The sequence below is a fragment of the Acomys russatus genome, chromosome 18, assembly GCF_903995435.1.
Source record: "Acomys russatus chromosome 18, mAcoRus1.1, whole genome shotgun sequence".
In the NCBI taxonomy this organism is placed as follows: domain Eukaryota; kingdom Metazoa; phylum Chordata; class Mammalia; order Rodentia; family Muridae; genus Acomys; species Acomys russatus.
Genome location: NC_067154.1, coordinates 28987759 through 29004117, shown reverse-complemented (window position 1 = coordinate 29004117; position 16359 = coordinate 28987759). Strand labels below are relative to the sequence as shown.

Sequence of the window (16359 nt, the reverse complement as noted above, 5' to 3'; positions counted from 1 at the left end):
AGAATTTACTCTCCAAATCCAAGCAACGCCCTGCCATAGACTCTCATTGGCTCAAACTTCCTTCCAAACCAGTACCTCTCTACGCACCTTCTGGCAAGCCGCCTGCACAGCCAGAGGGCGAGAAGCGTAATGGACAGGCTGAAGGGCCAATCAGGCCTAGGATTTAGCATTCCCCCCCCCCGGAAGGGGCGGCGTGCTTGCGTCATTGCTTTCGCGGCTCTGGATTGGCTGAGCGGGCTGTCTACGGTGGCGGGAGATTTTGTATGTATTGGCCCAGCCGGGTGCAGCAGTTACTGCGCCGCGCTGCCGGCGTGGGATCCGGAAGGAGCCTGCTGAGCTCTACCCCAGATCAGGTCGCGGCTAGCACCCGGGAAGATGGAGAGACATCGGGCGCGCGCTCTCTGCCGGGACAGCAAGGTTCCGCGGAGGAAGGGCCTGCCGCCCGGAGGCCCCTACGAGCCCGGGGAGAAGCGCCCCAAGTTGGTAAGTGTGAGCCAGAACCACCGGTGTGACGATTCCCGGGGCCTTCTGCCCACTGAGCCCTAGGCTGACAACCCGGGGAGCGGGAGTGGGGGCGTGTGGGGGGGAAGCTTCGTTTGTTCTGAGGGCCAGAGCTGTTAATAGACTTAGAGCCACAGTGACAGGACGAATGTCCGGGGGTCTGTGAAGCCTCACATTTCTTAGGACTTTATCTGGAAAAAACAAAACAAAACAGTTCAAATGTCTATGTACTGACGTCACCTGGGTGGATTCTGCATTTTAAAAAAAGTTGAATTGCACCCCACCCCTTTAGTATAACAGACTGTGAGGCAGAAAGTGAACTTCTGGCTGATAGTCCCCCATCTCCCGCCTAACATTTTAATCCAACAGGAACCTTTTAAGGTGAACATAGTTTTCCAAGTTGAGACAACTCGTTTTCAAACTTGGCGGCATGTGTAGTCATTGCTAAAGAATGTCTTATTTAGTTTGGAAGGAGTCTTCAAGTATCTGAAACTGGTTGGCTGGTTTGGCTTTGCATTCTTAGCACTTGAGGAAGAGCTATGATTAGTACCTGGTAACGTTTTTTGTTTATGTCAGCTGGAGGAAAAATGGGTAGTGAGGATGAGGATGATTTCATTTGGTTTTTCGGATTGTGTGGGTTGGTAGATTTTGGTATTAGTCCAAGACAATTGGACTTAATACTTACTGTTAATTTTACTTTGAGATATGGTAAAATTCCCCCCCCCCCCCATAGTAACAGCATTTGCCTTTTCTGGGCAAATAAAATTGAAGGACTTTAAACTATGATTCACAAGTTAGGGATATAATAGGTTCTGAACCAATTGCTAAGTGTAATATTTACTTGTAATTGAATACAACTGAGAGCAGAGAGAGATGCTATCGGGATACTTACAGTGAGCAACAGTGGGGATTGATTATACAGAAGTGAGCATAAAATAACAAAGGAACTGCAACATTTTGTGGAAAGGTCAAATGTGTGCTTCAGTACTCTTAGCTGTTCAGGTCTGAGACTGAATAGGAGAGAGTTAATTTGGTCATGAGACGTTCTGACCAATCTGAGAGGAATCCTTGGGATGGGGGGGGGAGTGCCATCTCTTTTTTATACTTCCTCTCTGGGTTAATACTCTCAGTATATTTTGTCTGTACACTCAGTCCATGGTTCTGGAAGTGTGATTTTCTGTAGCTACAGGATAGCATTCCTGAATAAACATTTGATTTTATTGAAGGCATGTGATTACTTTTTATTTCTTAGGTATGCCATATTAACCATTCCATTTGTTAAAAATCAGGCGACAGTGAAATGACATTTAAAAGACAATGCATTGAAGTTCTAAGATGGAAAACACCTACAATGTTGAGTTATGGGTTGGGCTTGATTTGAATCATGACTTCATAATCCATTTAGAAGTAATTTGGATTCCTGGTGATTTTTACAATTAGATTTTTGCTTACATATTTTATTTTAATTTTCTAATGTCTTGAGATTATTATATAATTATATAATTTTCCCTATTCCCTCCCTCCAACCTCTCCCATTTACCACTCCCTTCCTTAAATTTATGGCCTCTTTTTCTTTAGTTGGTGATATATATATATATATATATATATATATATATATATATATATACACACACACACACACACATATATACATACACACGCACATATATGTGCATATATGTACACACACATGTACCTTCTGCTAACCTAAGCCTATCCTAGAAGCTTCTAGACTCCATACAATCTAATTTAGGCCTAGAATGTTTTCAGTCTCTGAGACTTACTTCTTAATAAGCTCACCCTTTTTTGTTCTTTCTGAGCTCTGGACTAACTGGTTCAATTTACCTGTTCTGGCTCAAAGTCTTCTTCTCCCAGCTGGCTTATTTAATCTGGCTTTTCTCTCATCCTGGAATTGCTCTGCTTGGCATCAAACTAACTCAGCATCTCCTTCTGGCTTCTTCTCATTTTCTGGTTCATTCAGTCTTCACCTGAGTTCTCTCTCTGCAACCCATCTCTCTTGTTACTACTGTCCTAGTAAAACTGCCTTTTAAGTAGCTTCCCTTTCCTTTCTCTTCTTCTGAGAGTTGGGTATATTCCAATTCTAATCTCTGATTCGTCACCTTTTCTGTTACCCAATCAGACATCACTGTCAAACATGGGTGCTTCCTTCTACAAACTAACTTTACCTTCATTTGGGATTAAAGGCATGTGTCACCACACCTGGACCTAAGCTTTTCTTTACCTGATTACATGCTCTGTACCAGGCTGGCCTTTAACTCAGACCTGTTTGCCTCTGTTTCCTGGATTAAAGGCATGTTTGTATTCTAGCCAGATCACATAGACCTAGAATGTCTTTGGATGTGATCTCTGGCCAGACTAGCCATGTTCTGAATTAATATTCCTCCACATTTCACCTTCCCTATTAGAAGTCTCATTGGTGCTGTCCTTGCCCAGGTCTTCTTTAGGCAGCCATGTTGGTGAGACCACATGAGTATCTTCCTAATGTTTGTAGGAGACACATTTCACAGTATATTTCCTCTCCCTCCTGCTCTTACAGTCTTTCTCTTGCCTCTTCTTTAATGGTCCCCGGGTCTTAGGTGCAGGGCTTGCTTTATAGATGAATAAAGTGGGACTGGGCTCGGGAACTCCACATTTTGATCAGTTGCGGTTATCCATAACGGTCTCCATCTGCTGCAAAGAGACATTTCCTTGATGAAGGGTGAGAACTACATGGATCAGCTAGACATTGGATCAGGGTGTGTGCGTAGCAGTTTCTTTAAACGTGTCTTCTGTTGCATCAGTTTGGCGTCAGCTGTGTCTACTCTGCTATCTTATTTGTTCTGAATATTTTATTTGCACAGTTTTTTATTTTGGTAAATTCCAGTTGCTGCTTTTTCCTACCTGTCTGGGCATTCTTGATAGTCCTTTGTGTTTTGGCTGTTTATTCCTTAATAGTTTTGGTATGTGTGGTCTTTGGAGCTTCTTCATTGGCTTGACTTCATGCTTCCTTGCTTTTTCCTCCTTATTGGCTTAAGGAAGGAAGCTCATCACTTTACCCCAGTGGGATTCCAGGAGGCCTAAACTGGGTTGCTTTTCGGTGCAGGTGTTTTGCTCGTTCCACCAGAGTCCTGAGCATGCAAATGATTTAGGACTGTTTTTTTTTTTTTTTTTCCCTGTTGAGCTCCTCCACTTCACCTGTGTCTTAGCCAGAGGCTCCTTGCCTGGTCTTATTTGCCTCTGAACAGCCCTTTCCGCCTTTGAGACCATCTCAGATTCTAGCTGTGCGCCCAGGAGTGATTGGTCTGTAGTTTAATCAGCTTTATTGCTGGATATCAAGTCAGTTCTTTGCTTTTTCTTGATTTAGATGAAGTGATAGTAATCTGATTTCTTTCCCTCGTTATGCCATTTTCTGGGCTTTTAGAACAAGGAATGTAGCTTTGCCATATGGCAGGGGTAGGAATGATTTAGTACTTCACTTTTCCTCCCACCCCCACTTCTGTAAAGGGACAGACTGATGGTAGGACTGACAGGTCCCATGGTTCCTGTCTTAGTTTTAAGCCTTACCTCTGGTGCTACTGAATCCTGTTTTGATAAGGCAGACAAATGAATCCTTGCTTTCTACTGAATGTAGAACTGTCGGCTTTGAGTGATTTGTGGATTGGGTAAACATATTTGTAGCTTATTTCCTGTCTTCCTAGATAAGTGTAAATAGTAGAAGCTGGTCTCTTAACTGCATGACGTTGGGCTGAATCAACTGCTTTGTGTTGTCTGCTAACCACTTTGGTTTCAGTAGATGATACAGTAGGCAATGTGTACTGAGAAGCTGAGCACTGGGCACTGGTGCTCAGAGGAAAGCTTGCTGCCTCTGTAGAGACTTGAAATGGGAGATATAACTCAGTAAAATCATTGCACCTGGAACCTCCCCTATGTCTTGTGGACAGCTAAGGAAATCGCTTAGTTGGATATCATCTAGTCTTGCTAATATCTGAACTAGTTACTTGTTTGGAGCCTAATCAGGTAACTGTTGTTTGGATCTTCTGTAACCAGCCAAACTCAGTTGCTGTGACTAAACTTGATTGGTTTGGTCTGTTGGGTTGAGATCAGATGTCTTAGTCCAAGGGCATGGCTCACTATAAAATTCAGTTAGTTGAAGCGTTTGCCACTTGGGAAAGCATGCGTTGTATAGAGGTGCTTACTGTCACACAGCCCTGATCCTTAATTGGTACTTTCTTTCTTATGGAGTTTAGGAGTTCGAGTCTTTAATAGCTTCTTTTTTCATTTACAGACTGTCACCATTATTACTAATGTCTTTAATAAATGTGTAGGTGATGACATCACGGTCATAATTGGTTGTAAAGTGGGAAGAAGTAGAAAGTTGGATGGCTTGTGATTATAGAATTTCGGGAGAGTGAAATCAGAGCAGGTTTAATGACATGCTTGCTTTATTGTCTGGGTGTGTTTGGAAGCAGATGTAGGAAGATATTTTACTCCTTAGTCTGTGAGCCTTCTGCTGTTACCTTATATGGCAAAAAAAGAACTTTGCTGTTATGTTTGCAGGCTAAAAATGGTAGGTTATTTTAGGTTGTTAGAGTGACAGGTAAAGTTTTCCTGACAGAGGAGGAGAAGGGTGACATGATTATGGTGACAGACTAATGATGCAGCCATCGGAAACTGCGAGTCCATGTTCTCTGAAGCATGCATGTCCAGCCTATGGCCAGACATATGTTGCTGCAGTGTCTAGCAGAGAAGCCCTCCCCTCCCCCTCCCCCACTGACTTTGGTACAGAGAAACTGACGTGGGACTTCTGTCCTGTAGAACTGCTAGATGACCTGCTAGGTGAATTTGTTTTTAGCCACCAACTTTGTGGTAATTTTTTTCCCTGCTGTCATAGGAAGCCAAACTGGCATTATAGTTTGAAGGATGATCGTGTTGAAAAGTCTTAGAACCATCTGATCTGTTTACATTTCTTCTACTTGTCTTTTTGAAACAGGGCCTTAGTGTGTAGCTTTGGCTGGCCTAATTATGTAGACCAGGCTAGCCTGGAATGCATAGCTATTTGGTCCAACTAAGGAATCCAGAATCCAGCTAATGGTGTTATTTGAAGGCTTTGGGCGCCTTCATGTATATCATGCTATGCCTGATATCATCAGTCTGTGTAATGTATCAGCCGTGCTAACCTTCATTTGCAGGTAAAATAGTTTTATTTAGGGTGTTTTTCTAAGAAATAGCCCTAACTTTTCTCAGATTTCCATTTCTAGTCTTATGAGAACACACTTCCAAAAAGACCGCCAGCAAAACCAAACCAAAACAGTGAGTTTCATTTTTCTTTAACTTTAGACATAGGGATATTGAAGTTCAGAGGTGAATATTTTTGTCAAGGTTATACAGCTGTAAGAAATCCAGGCTTGGTCCTTAAATTACCTCCATTGTTTAATGTCTATATTATGAAGAATGCATCAAGTGGCTCTCTTGGGAGTGCAGTTAGCTGCAGAGCTGTACAGTGTTTAGTGTTTGTAGACTGGGCTGGAACTTTTTCTTTGAGGGTAAGGATGGGTGGGCATAGGGATGATTGTCTCAGATTTAGAGCAAGGCTTAATTGCTTTTTTCAAAAGCTCGTGTCTTTAATTATGAGGCAAGCAAACTGACATACATTTATTATACTGTGAAACCTTGCATCGCATCTAGTCTGTCTTGTAGCAATTGCTTCTCAACAGATGTTACCTGCAACACCTTTGTGCAGTTGGTGGAATGCTAAAATTTGTCATTCTTTTATTATTGTTGCCTTGAATTAACTCTGCTTTATGGTGTAACTTTATTGCTATGTCCTAGGATCTTTATATATTTATTGCCTTATAAATTGGATTTAAAATTGGCTTTTTATATAGAATGTAAATTAACATGTATATAACTTGTTTATGTTTGCAGGATAATACAAGAAAAAAAAAAAACCCTGCAAGGTATTACGCTAATGTAATTGTCTTTAACTCGGCACATAGTGTCATGTAAACCAGGAGTCTAGTGAATGCTGGAGAATAAGTTTATCCAAGAGCCTCATTTGACTTTTAGATCTATAAAATATAGATTAAGCATAACCTTTTACTTCATGGGATATTAAGGATCAAAGCACTGAGCTCTTTTTGAAAAGCATCCACAAAGGTAATGTCTTCTTGAGAGCAGCAGGACAGCATTGAAACGCCTTACTATTGGAAGCAATTTTTCTCAAATAGCAAGGCAAGTGGTCATTATTAACTTAGGAGACAATTGGAGAGTTTAAAAACGTTCAGCCATGTTGCTGAAATGATCGAGTTTCCAGTTAACTTGCTGCAGCCTATGTAGAAGTGCTTGCTGTAGACTTGTCTCTCACACAGCTTCCTGCCATGCGTTGTCACTGTTTTTGTTGGGGAGGCATGGAGAGCATGAGCACTAATGTCTCTCATTGTCATTATCTGGGCAGTCACAGGCAGTGACCCAGGCGCCTGCCTTTCTTTACGAGGAAAGCCGGACAGTTTTTGCAGATTAAAAGTTAGCACCTCATAGGCCTAGAGGAGTGTGTGGCTCACTGCACCTGACAGTTTGCTATTTAAAGAGTTGCTGCTTTTGCCAGGACTGTTATAGTAATAGTAGCAGTGTAATTTCTGTTTATATTTTTAGGTCATTAGGCACATACATTGGATATTGGACTAACTTCCTCATCCTGGAAAAGCTGAGGTGAAAACCAGGTTTGTTCCTCCTGGTGGATAGAGGCAGAAACATTTGGCAGTGCCAGGTGACAGTAGTGGCAGGACTATGGTCTGATGGTTAGGACAGGTTTCTGAAGCTTTCGGAGGGGTGTTACTTGTTTGTAAAATGAGGCTCATAGAATTATGAAGCCTGCATATGAATGAAACTTACAACCAAAAGGAACTTACACGCGGAACAGCTACAAATTAGGAGAAAGGGTCCTGTGATGCTCTGGAATCATCTTGAATGATAGTAAAAATAATGTTATTAATGTATGTGCAGATATAAAGCAGAATATAAGTATATTTATGGATCTTTGTAGCTATCAAACTAAGCCAGATTTACATAAATCCAAAACAAAACTATAAAAGCACTAAGATGCAAATTAACAACACCATTAGTTTAATGTGATTGATGATTCGTTGCTGAAACTAAGTCACTGTTATTGGATTTAATAGTACTTGAATCAGAAGTTTTCCAGCTCAGCTTTTTCTTTAATGATGAGACAAAAATGTTGTCAGCACTTATCCATAGTAGAGGATGTGTACAGTGGGTGTCAGAAGGCTAGTTCTAATAGGTATCTTGGGTAAAATAGAGCCTTGCAGTTTTAAATATGTCTTTATATATTTAATCATAAAAGAGACACTCAGCAATAGGCTTGTAAAATGACACTTTATGAATCCCATTGAAATGTCCTTTTTTTCTCCTTCATTTATATTATTTCCCTATAATTTCCCTTGAGGTCTTACAGGGCTTAAAAAATTAAAAATCCTAAAAAGAAACATGTTTTGATTTTTACTATTTCTTTTTTTCTTTTTAAGAGTAGAGCTGTGAATGGAATTAGTATTTTCTTTGTTCATTGAGCATCATGGTACATAGCAAATACTGGGAAGGAAGGAGGCTATGGTTTAGTGTAGCAGATGGGGGCATTCTGTGTGCTGAGAGATTTGAGCTGTGTTCAGGTAGTTGAGGGTCAAGGCATACCTTCATAGGTGAACGAACAGCTAAGTGCCTGTCTGGAGTGCCACTGCTTCCTGCAAGGAGATATGCTGTGGAGTGTCTGAAACCTTTAGTGTGTGTTACGTGGATTAATTGTAAGATCTATAATAGTGTATGTATTTGTTACTTTTATTTGAGACAGTGTCTAATGTAGTCTAAACTGGCTTTGAACTCCCTATATAGCAAAGGATGGCCTTGAATCCCTGATCCTCTTGCCTCAGTCTTCCAAATGCTGGTATTATCGATGTGCACCACCTTTGGCAAATTTTATTGTGAGCCATTTCCCTAGGCTATGGGGAGCTTTTGACTCTAATTGCTGCATTTTCCCAAGGTAGGCTGTTTATTTGTATCATAAAGTGAAACCTTGTAACGTTCCCCTTTTAAATAAAAGGATTTCTTACATTGGTGACATTATTTATGGATGTTAGAATTAAACTGTTTTTGTTTATTGAAACTTTGGATAGACTTCAATTCATAATGACAATTAGAATTCATTTTTAATGAATAATTTGACAGCCTGAGAAATGAACATAAAAAATGTAGCACATATAATCTGCATCCAGAAATCCAATGTGACAGGTTCATTTCTTTATAAAGGGTGAAGGTCTCCAATTAAAATCACGTTCTAGCTTCGCTCAGCCTCCCGTCTCAGAGTGTTTTGCTCTTATTGATATGTTACCTTCAACAAGCTTTCCGTTCCTTTCTGCCTAAGCCCATAAGCCTGAGGGTCACCTTTTCTCTGATGGCTGTGTTGGCTTGTAGAATCTGAATGCTTGCCTAATTGAGAAGCCAAGTCACTCTTGTAACTTTATACCACTTGGTTCCTTCCCTCATTTGGGATTTAGTTTAAATGTAATATCCGTTTTTCTTTTATAAAAGGTTGTAGTGGTGTTGGACAAAGGCATATAAAAACTCCCAGAAGCTCTCATGATTGGCTGGTTCTACAGCTCTAGAGCCCCAGCCATAACCACGGTGATCCTTTAGGTTTAATCTGTGTGTGAGTTTTTAGTTTCCTGTCGGGAATGATCCCTCTCTGTGGTTTGTTGTGAGTATTAGTTGGGCTGATGCTTACTTATTATCACAGGTTAGGCACAGCCTTGCCAGTGCATGCGTGACGCCTCATTACTAATTGTACTAGTTCTGCTCTTTTAGGGGCATGTCAAAGTCTCGGGGAGCTCCTCACTGAAACGCAGCATGACACGCAGAGCTCCTCATGTTGACAGGCTCTGACAGGGGCTCTGCTAGTGAACATTTCGACCCTTTTTCCTTTTCCTTTACCCCTTTGACTCTTCTCATTACTTCTTTCCTGCCACACACTGGGATTGTGTCCAGGCACTCTGTCCTTCATTGTAGTGGGACACATACCATGAAGTTTGCGCATGGACGTAGTTCTTTCCTCTCTTCCTAAGCTCAGCCTCTAGCCCCTGACCTCACCTCTCTTTCGTTCTTTTCCGCCTTCTGCTGTCAACATTTACTTCCTACTAAAGCCCCTCCAGAAAGGTGACCCTGCAGCTTTCTTTGATCCAGGATGTCTTCAAATTCCTTACTTCCTCCATCTTCACATGGTGAACTATAAATAGATCAAATGACCTATGGCTCCTGTGTCTTGCCTCAGATCTCCATACTTGGAGGACCCTGGTCGCTGTCACAGTGCTGAACCAGGTTGCTGCATCGAGGTGGAAATCCTCCTGCCCTTTGGCCTTATACCCTGTCATGTGGGTTTGGACACCGTAGGCACACCATCATCGCTACAGCAGCCGCGTTGCATTGCTCTGACCCTGGCCTGGGCACGGTCTTAGTCATTACTCCTCACGCACCACCTTGTAGCAGGACTCTCACATAGATCTGAAGAGGCTCGGCAACCTTCCTGAGGTGGCCCAGGAGGGAGCAGGCCTTGATAGATATGAACACTGGCAGTGGACTTGAGCCCTGACTTTTAAAGTCGCTCTCTGGTTACCACCTTTCCATTTCAATGATTATGCCAAATGTTGTTGTTGTTGTGTTTTTAGTTCATCAGTAGACGTGATTTCCTTTTATACAAACCTATAGATTTATTTTGTAATTATTTATTTATTTTTATTTTCATTTTGAGGGAGTATCTCCTCATGCCATGTAGCCCACACTGACCTCTAAGTTGTATGTAGCTGGGCTGTGGGAGTTTTAAACTCTTCAAAGGAAGTTCTGTGTTTCACAGGTCTCTATATCCCGGGCCTGAATAGTGGTTTGCTGGCCTCAGGGCTCTCCATCTATATCCTACTTGATCAGTAGATCTGAAAGATAACAGGAAACATGACCCAGGCCTTCACTTTGCAAATGTGCAATCCTTTTGCTTTGGCTTAAGTGATTCAATTTAGAGGATAGAAATAAAAAAAATCTTAGTCAAATTAGGCAAGGACACGTAGTGATAGTTTAATTTCCATCTATCAAACTTTTAAAAATTAATTGCTATTAATTAGCTATTATGTTGGAGTTTATTTTTTTGGGGGGGGGTCTCTACTTTATCCCGAGTTGGAAAGGTAGAGTTTATAGGATTGTACTCCCCACTAAAGCTTACCTAACACATAGTGTTGAGTGACACTAATCCCAGGGCAACACCAACAAACATCCACTCACCCCAGGTAGGGAACCAATGATAGACCAAAATAAGTATACCACCGAAGTCAAACGTGGTTAGCCAGCTAGTTATATTGGCATCTGTTTATAGGAATATAGGTGAGGGGTAACTTCCAGAGGCTGAAGTGCCTCAAAAACAGCGTCATCACCCAAGCCCACCCCATTGTGGGTCACAGCTCATGAAAAGTGTAACCCTGGAGCTCCACATACAACCAGCAGTTGTACAGGTTGGAGAGTGCTTTTACAGGCAGCTGAGCTGGCCTGAGTAGCCTCCAGGCAGCTCTGCTGATCTCTGACTCAATTTGGATTGGGCTGGTCAGTAGGTGGTCCTTACTGCTACCCGGGCTTGGTTGGGGGATGGAGGGCCTTAGTGGTTCACTAAAGCCCTTGAGTTGTTCACTTCCTGAGTTTAACAGCTTCCCTAGATGGAATGTTTTCATCCCCCTGAGAGTGGTTCTCACCATGGGGATCGAGCTGCCTTTTACAGGAGTGGCTTAAGGCCATTGGAACACACAGATGTTTACACTAGTTTCATAACAGTACGGGCATTACAGTTATGAAATAGCAACAAAAAATATAGTTTGTGTCACCACAGCTGTGTTAAAGGATCACAGCATTAGGAAGGTTGAGAACACTTAGAACACTCTGTTGTTTCACCTCCTTTTTAAATAACAAACTGTGTCTTAATGAATTTCCCTTCAAGATGGAAGATTTTTATCTCAGAAGAAATTGCCACATAAAACATATGTGAATATATGTGAGGAATAAAGAAACCTCAGACATTCATTTTATTTTTGTTATATGCCTCAGAGAGCAACTTTATCAAACCAAGTGAGAAACTCCCTCATAAAAATGGGTGTTCTTATCAATGCTGGTCGGTTTACGGGAAGTATACCTTTTCCTGCAGTTCTTATCCTTGGTGCTCAGTGTTGTCACTACTTAACAACCATCCATTTGGAATTAGGCTCACTCTGTTCTTTGGCTGTACTTTTCTTTGTCCTTTAGCTCAGAAGCATTGTCATCTTCACTGTCTTTCTAGGTGTGTCTGCTGTGGTCTGTCACAGCTACACGTGAGCATGGGAAAGGGAATGAGCCCAGACCTGATGTAAGTGACCTTGATTTGATTCTTAGGCTGGTCACTTACCAGCTACGCCAAGTCCCTTCTGTGCCACTCAGTTTTCTGATCTGAGATGAGGGTAATTGGTTTGCAGAGCAGTGTGGCATATTAATAGCTGCAGTAAGTATACAGAGTGTAACTGGCCATAATGATGAAAAGGTAGGCTGTGTCCTATGGGAATCTAAGGGCCATTTGGCAAGCTTACATTCTTAGGGTAGGGGCATTTGGCTTAAAGGATCAGGTCACTATCTGGTATCTCTCCCTGAAACTCATGGAAGGAAATTGTAAGGTCATATTGCATAGTTGAATGAATCAACCAAAGGATTGCTAGCCCTCATGGTGGGTTATAGCCCAGAACTGAAGTCAAAATCGTCTCCCCTCAGCACGTGTAGTCTAACTTCGTTCTTCACTCAGCATCTGATTCACCTTCGTGCTCTGAATACTGTGACTTCCATTCCTCTTAATTTCAATATAGCCAAGTCTGTGGCCTCTTCAAGTCCACCTTTGTGGTCTGGATATGAAGCTTAGGTGTAAGTTAGGTCAAAGATGTGCATTAAGTCTTCTGTCGCTGTCATAGTGTGGTCCTGCCCACCATCAGTGCCTTGGTTCCAGGCTATCCAATAAGGTGATGTGACAGTATCAGAACTGGGTGAAATTTCAATCTTCTCTCTGGCTTCAGCCTTTTCGGTCTCTTCGCATGATATTCTTGAGGAATTTCAACTTCTTGGGGGTGGGGAACCATTATTTCAGGAGTCTTATAGCCAGAGGTAGCAGGAATGTCTCTTTAGGGTTCCTTTCTTTCTAGAAAGGTACAGGATTATTGAGGAGAGAATAAACTGTTGATGCTTCAGTAATTTGGGGAATGGTAGCTAAAGAAGGGAGGTGTTGGTACTGCAGCAGTGCTGAACACCAGCCTGTGCTGGCTTCCTCAGATCCCTTGTGGCCAGGGGTTGGTATGTGGAGAAGTGAGAGAGGCCTTCTTAGAAATACTGCTCATAGTTCCAAGGGCTCTTTGGAGTTCTGTTTATGTAGTTCAGTAAGTATTTTCCCCTTACCCTTTTTTTCTTTAAACAAGCTTGGCTGTTCCTTATGCCCTTTGGACTAATCCTACATTAAAAAGCCAGTTTTGTTTACAGAATTAGCTGAGTTTGTCCCAAAATTGCTTTTATTGGCTTTTAGTGTTTGGGGAGTATTTCTAATGTCTTTAGTAAATGACTCTGGAAGCAAAACCAAACAAGCAGTAAATGTCTCTGGCCAAACAAGCCGATTAAAAGAAGTAAATGATTATTTAAGCACAGGAACAGCCTCCCACCATGTAACGTACATAATATGCTGATTTGATTTGACTATTATGTATTACTTAAGGTGATTATGTGTAAAGTGCTTTTTGAACATTCACACTTTGAAACTAGCTAGAAGAATAAAAGCTCTCGTTCTTAATTTGGACTAGGACCAAGCTTTTGCTGCCTTCACTGTGTGCTTTCGTCTGTATACTGACTTGCTGGCTACCCGATTCCAGCCATATTCCTTTTTAATGGTCCTGCTCTGGCTATTCCTTACATCTGAAAAAGTGGTTCTCATGTGCAGACAGGTAACTTTTTAGCTTACTTGGCACTTATCCTTATGTTCTTTATGTGTCATTTTCTCAGTGAGACCAACACTTACTCCCTGTTCCCATGTATATTTTTTAAATCGTGAGTGTCTACATGACTGTGTACATGGTGTGCAGGTGTTGTCAGGAGCCAGAAGTGTCAGATCCCCTAGAACTGGAATTAAAACTGGATGTGAGCTGCCATGTGGGTGCTGGGAATTGAACCCGTGCCTTCTGGAAGAGCAAGCCAGTGCTCTTAAGCATTAAGCCATCTCTCTAGCCCCAGTTTCTCATTTAAAATTGCAGTGTGCAACCCCACCTACCTTCTAGGTTCCTCTTATGGTCACCCATTACTTTTCATTTCACAAAATACTCATGACCTCTAACATCTGCAATTTTGCCTGTATTTTAAAGATCTGTTTCTCTAGTAGAAAGTAAGTTCTCCTAGGGTAAACAGCAAAACCAAAAAAACTTTATTTATTGTTGAATGCCTTGTCAGAATATATTTGTGTTTAATAAACATTTACTGAATAGACATTCAAGAAATCTGTATCTGGACCTGTATCGCGAGCTTTAAATTCTCTATGGCAATACTTTTGACTCTGGTCTTACATAATTGCTATGATGTTTGTTAATTAGCACATTTTAAAGAATAAATAGGAAGTAGGAACTCTTTTATGCCATTGGATATTTAGAAGACTTACCTCTCTATTTTGCATTTTCATAAATTTTTTATTTGTAGCACTTTGGTTATAAGGTCCTGGGGAGGGAATAAGTGCTCTTCATATTTGATGTAATGCATGCGTTGGCAGCTTGTTTATATCTCTTGATGAAAACAGTTTGTATTATGAGACAAAGTCTTCAGGAATCTCTTCTCCCACTTTTTATATTTTGTAATCATGTTCTCATTTACATTATTGTATTAACAGGCAGAGTAAGCATGTTGGTTACCTTAACTTACCCAAGACAGCATGATGTCATTTACATTTACAATAAGGAAAAATGATAGATTTCTTTTATATACACCATTAATAAGTGTCATAAAATAGAAAAATAAGCTAAGTCAATATATTATTGTTGCCACAGAAATTGAATTTGTGTCAAAAGGATTTGTGCTTGTGATGTAGTGATTCGTATATTTTTCTTGGAATTAAGTCTCTAGCAGGTGACAACATCAATAATTCACAGAACCAAGGAGCTTTTTGAGATTGGTTAATTTATATATGTGAATTAGAAAACAAATGAATAATGTGCTTAATATATCCTGAAACACTGGGAAATATGCATTAAAAACTCAGCCTATTAAAATCTGTGCCTACATTATTTATTAGACATATTTCAGATCTCCATTTATTTTTACTAATGCATACATTTTTATTTCTAAAGAAAATACTCTATATCTTTGATTCAGTATGAAAGTATTATCTATAGTAGCTTTGAGCTCTTCTTGTTGTAAGAATGTGGATGGCATGCAGCTGGGCTAATGTGCTAGATTATGAAAGCCATGCCTCAGATCCCACATCTTAGATATATGTCATCAGCAGTGCTTCCTGTCTTTTTAAAGAGTGGTGCATCGTAAAGTCGGATTCATATTGCATATAGTTTTAAATGTACCCCGCCCCATGTATTGTATTGTAAGCATTTTGCTGTGCTATAGCCACACAGGAGGGCTATTGAAGCAGAACACTGAGATTATGTCATGTGCTCCGTGACTCCCTATCTAATGCCATCTAGGTGAACTGTGCTTGTTACACAGGTTCCCACAAGTTAAGTGATTATAGTAGGGCAGCTACCCCCACCCGCTATCATGTAAGATGTTCGGAACTGTATGCAGATAATCTAATCAGTGACAAGAATAGACTGGGGAAAATAATCTTTGCTCTTGAGATCAGCAGAACTGAAAAACACCTGTGATTAAGATGTTTCATTTAACCACAAGTGAGAAGGTACCCACCCACCAATCTCACTCATCTCCTACACAAACTGCCCCTGAATCAGCTGTCCTACAAAATGGTCTCTAGGGAGGATAGTCTCTGCCATCTTCTGCTTTCACCTGTTCATGATGCAGTTCTTTCCCTAGCACTGCCCGCCTTCTGCTGTGTGGTCAGGAGAGCACGGCTTTTGTGCACTAACATTATGATTCGTTCTTTCCTTCTTTGGGAAATAATATGTTGATGCCAGTGTTAGCTCTCTAAAGTAGTAGTGCGGTGACGCACACTTGTATGTAAACCTTTGATCTGGTCTGCTGCTTCTCAGTATAACCAGTAGAATTTGCAGGTTACAGAGAATGTGCATGGGCTTTGTTTTACTCAGGCATTCACTCTTTTAGCCAATTTAATCAAATTTCCTTCAGGGGATGCTGGAACAGAAGCAAAATCTTTCTCTGGTATATGTGAACCAATACATTGTGCTGAGTTTGCCTCAAGAACATTTGCTCTGAATTCCTGATTTGGACCAGAGCCTAGGAAGCCAAAGCTTCACAGCCTGGGTAAGCTTCATGGTGTCTGGATGCTCTGGAACCAGCTCATTTTCCCTTAGAGCAGATCTTTGCTTTTCATCCTTCCCCAGATGGAAGCGCACTTGGAACTAGCGCTCTTAACCTGGAACTGAACCCATTTGTGAAGTGGTTCAGAGACCTGACAAACTTTTCCCTGGATGTACCCGGGAAAAGTGGAAGTGCTTTTGATCTGATAGTATAGATTTAAAGAACAAGAGCAGCTGAAGAGAAAAAAAATCTTAAAATAGGTCTTAAAACTGCATTACTAGAATTAGCTATTGTATTTCAGTTAGCTGAATGAAGGAGTTCATTGAAGGAAGA

The 16359-nt window shown here is 41.1% G+C and overlaps 1 protein-coding gene across 1 annotated transcript in view; it reads left to right on the top strand.

Moving 5' to 3' along the window:
- The first annotated feature begins 311 nt into the window (after window positions 1-311).
- Diaph3 (diaphanous related formin 3) overlaps window positions 312-16359 on the top strand; it is a 453079-nt gene continuing 437031 nt past the window's right edge. The window contains exon 1 of the mRNA XM_051160890.1: window positions 312-483. Coding sequence (XP_051016847.1) covers window positions 376-483 — 108 coding nt within the window. The 5' untranslated portion in view covers window positions 312-375. The remainder of the gene's footprint in view (window positions 484-16359) is intronic.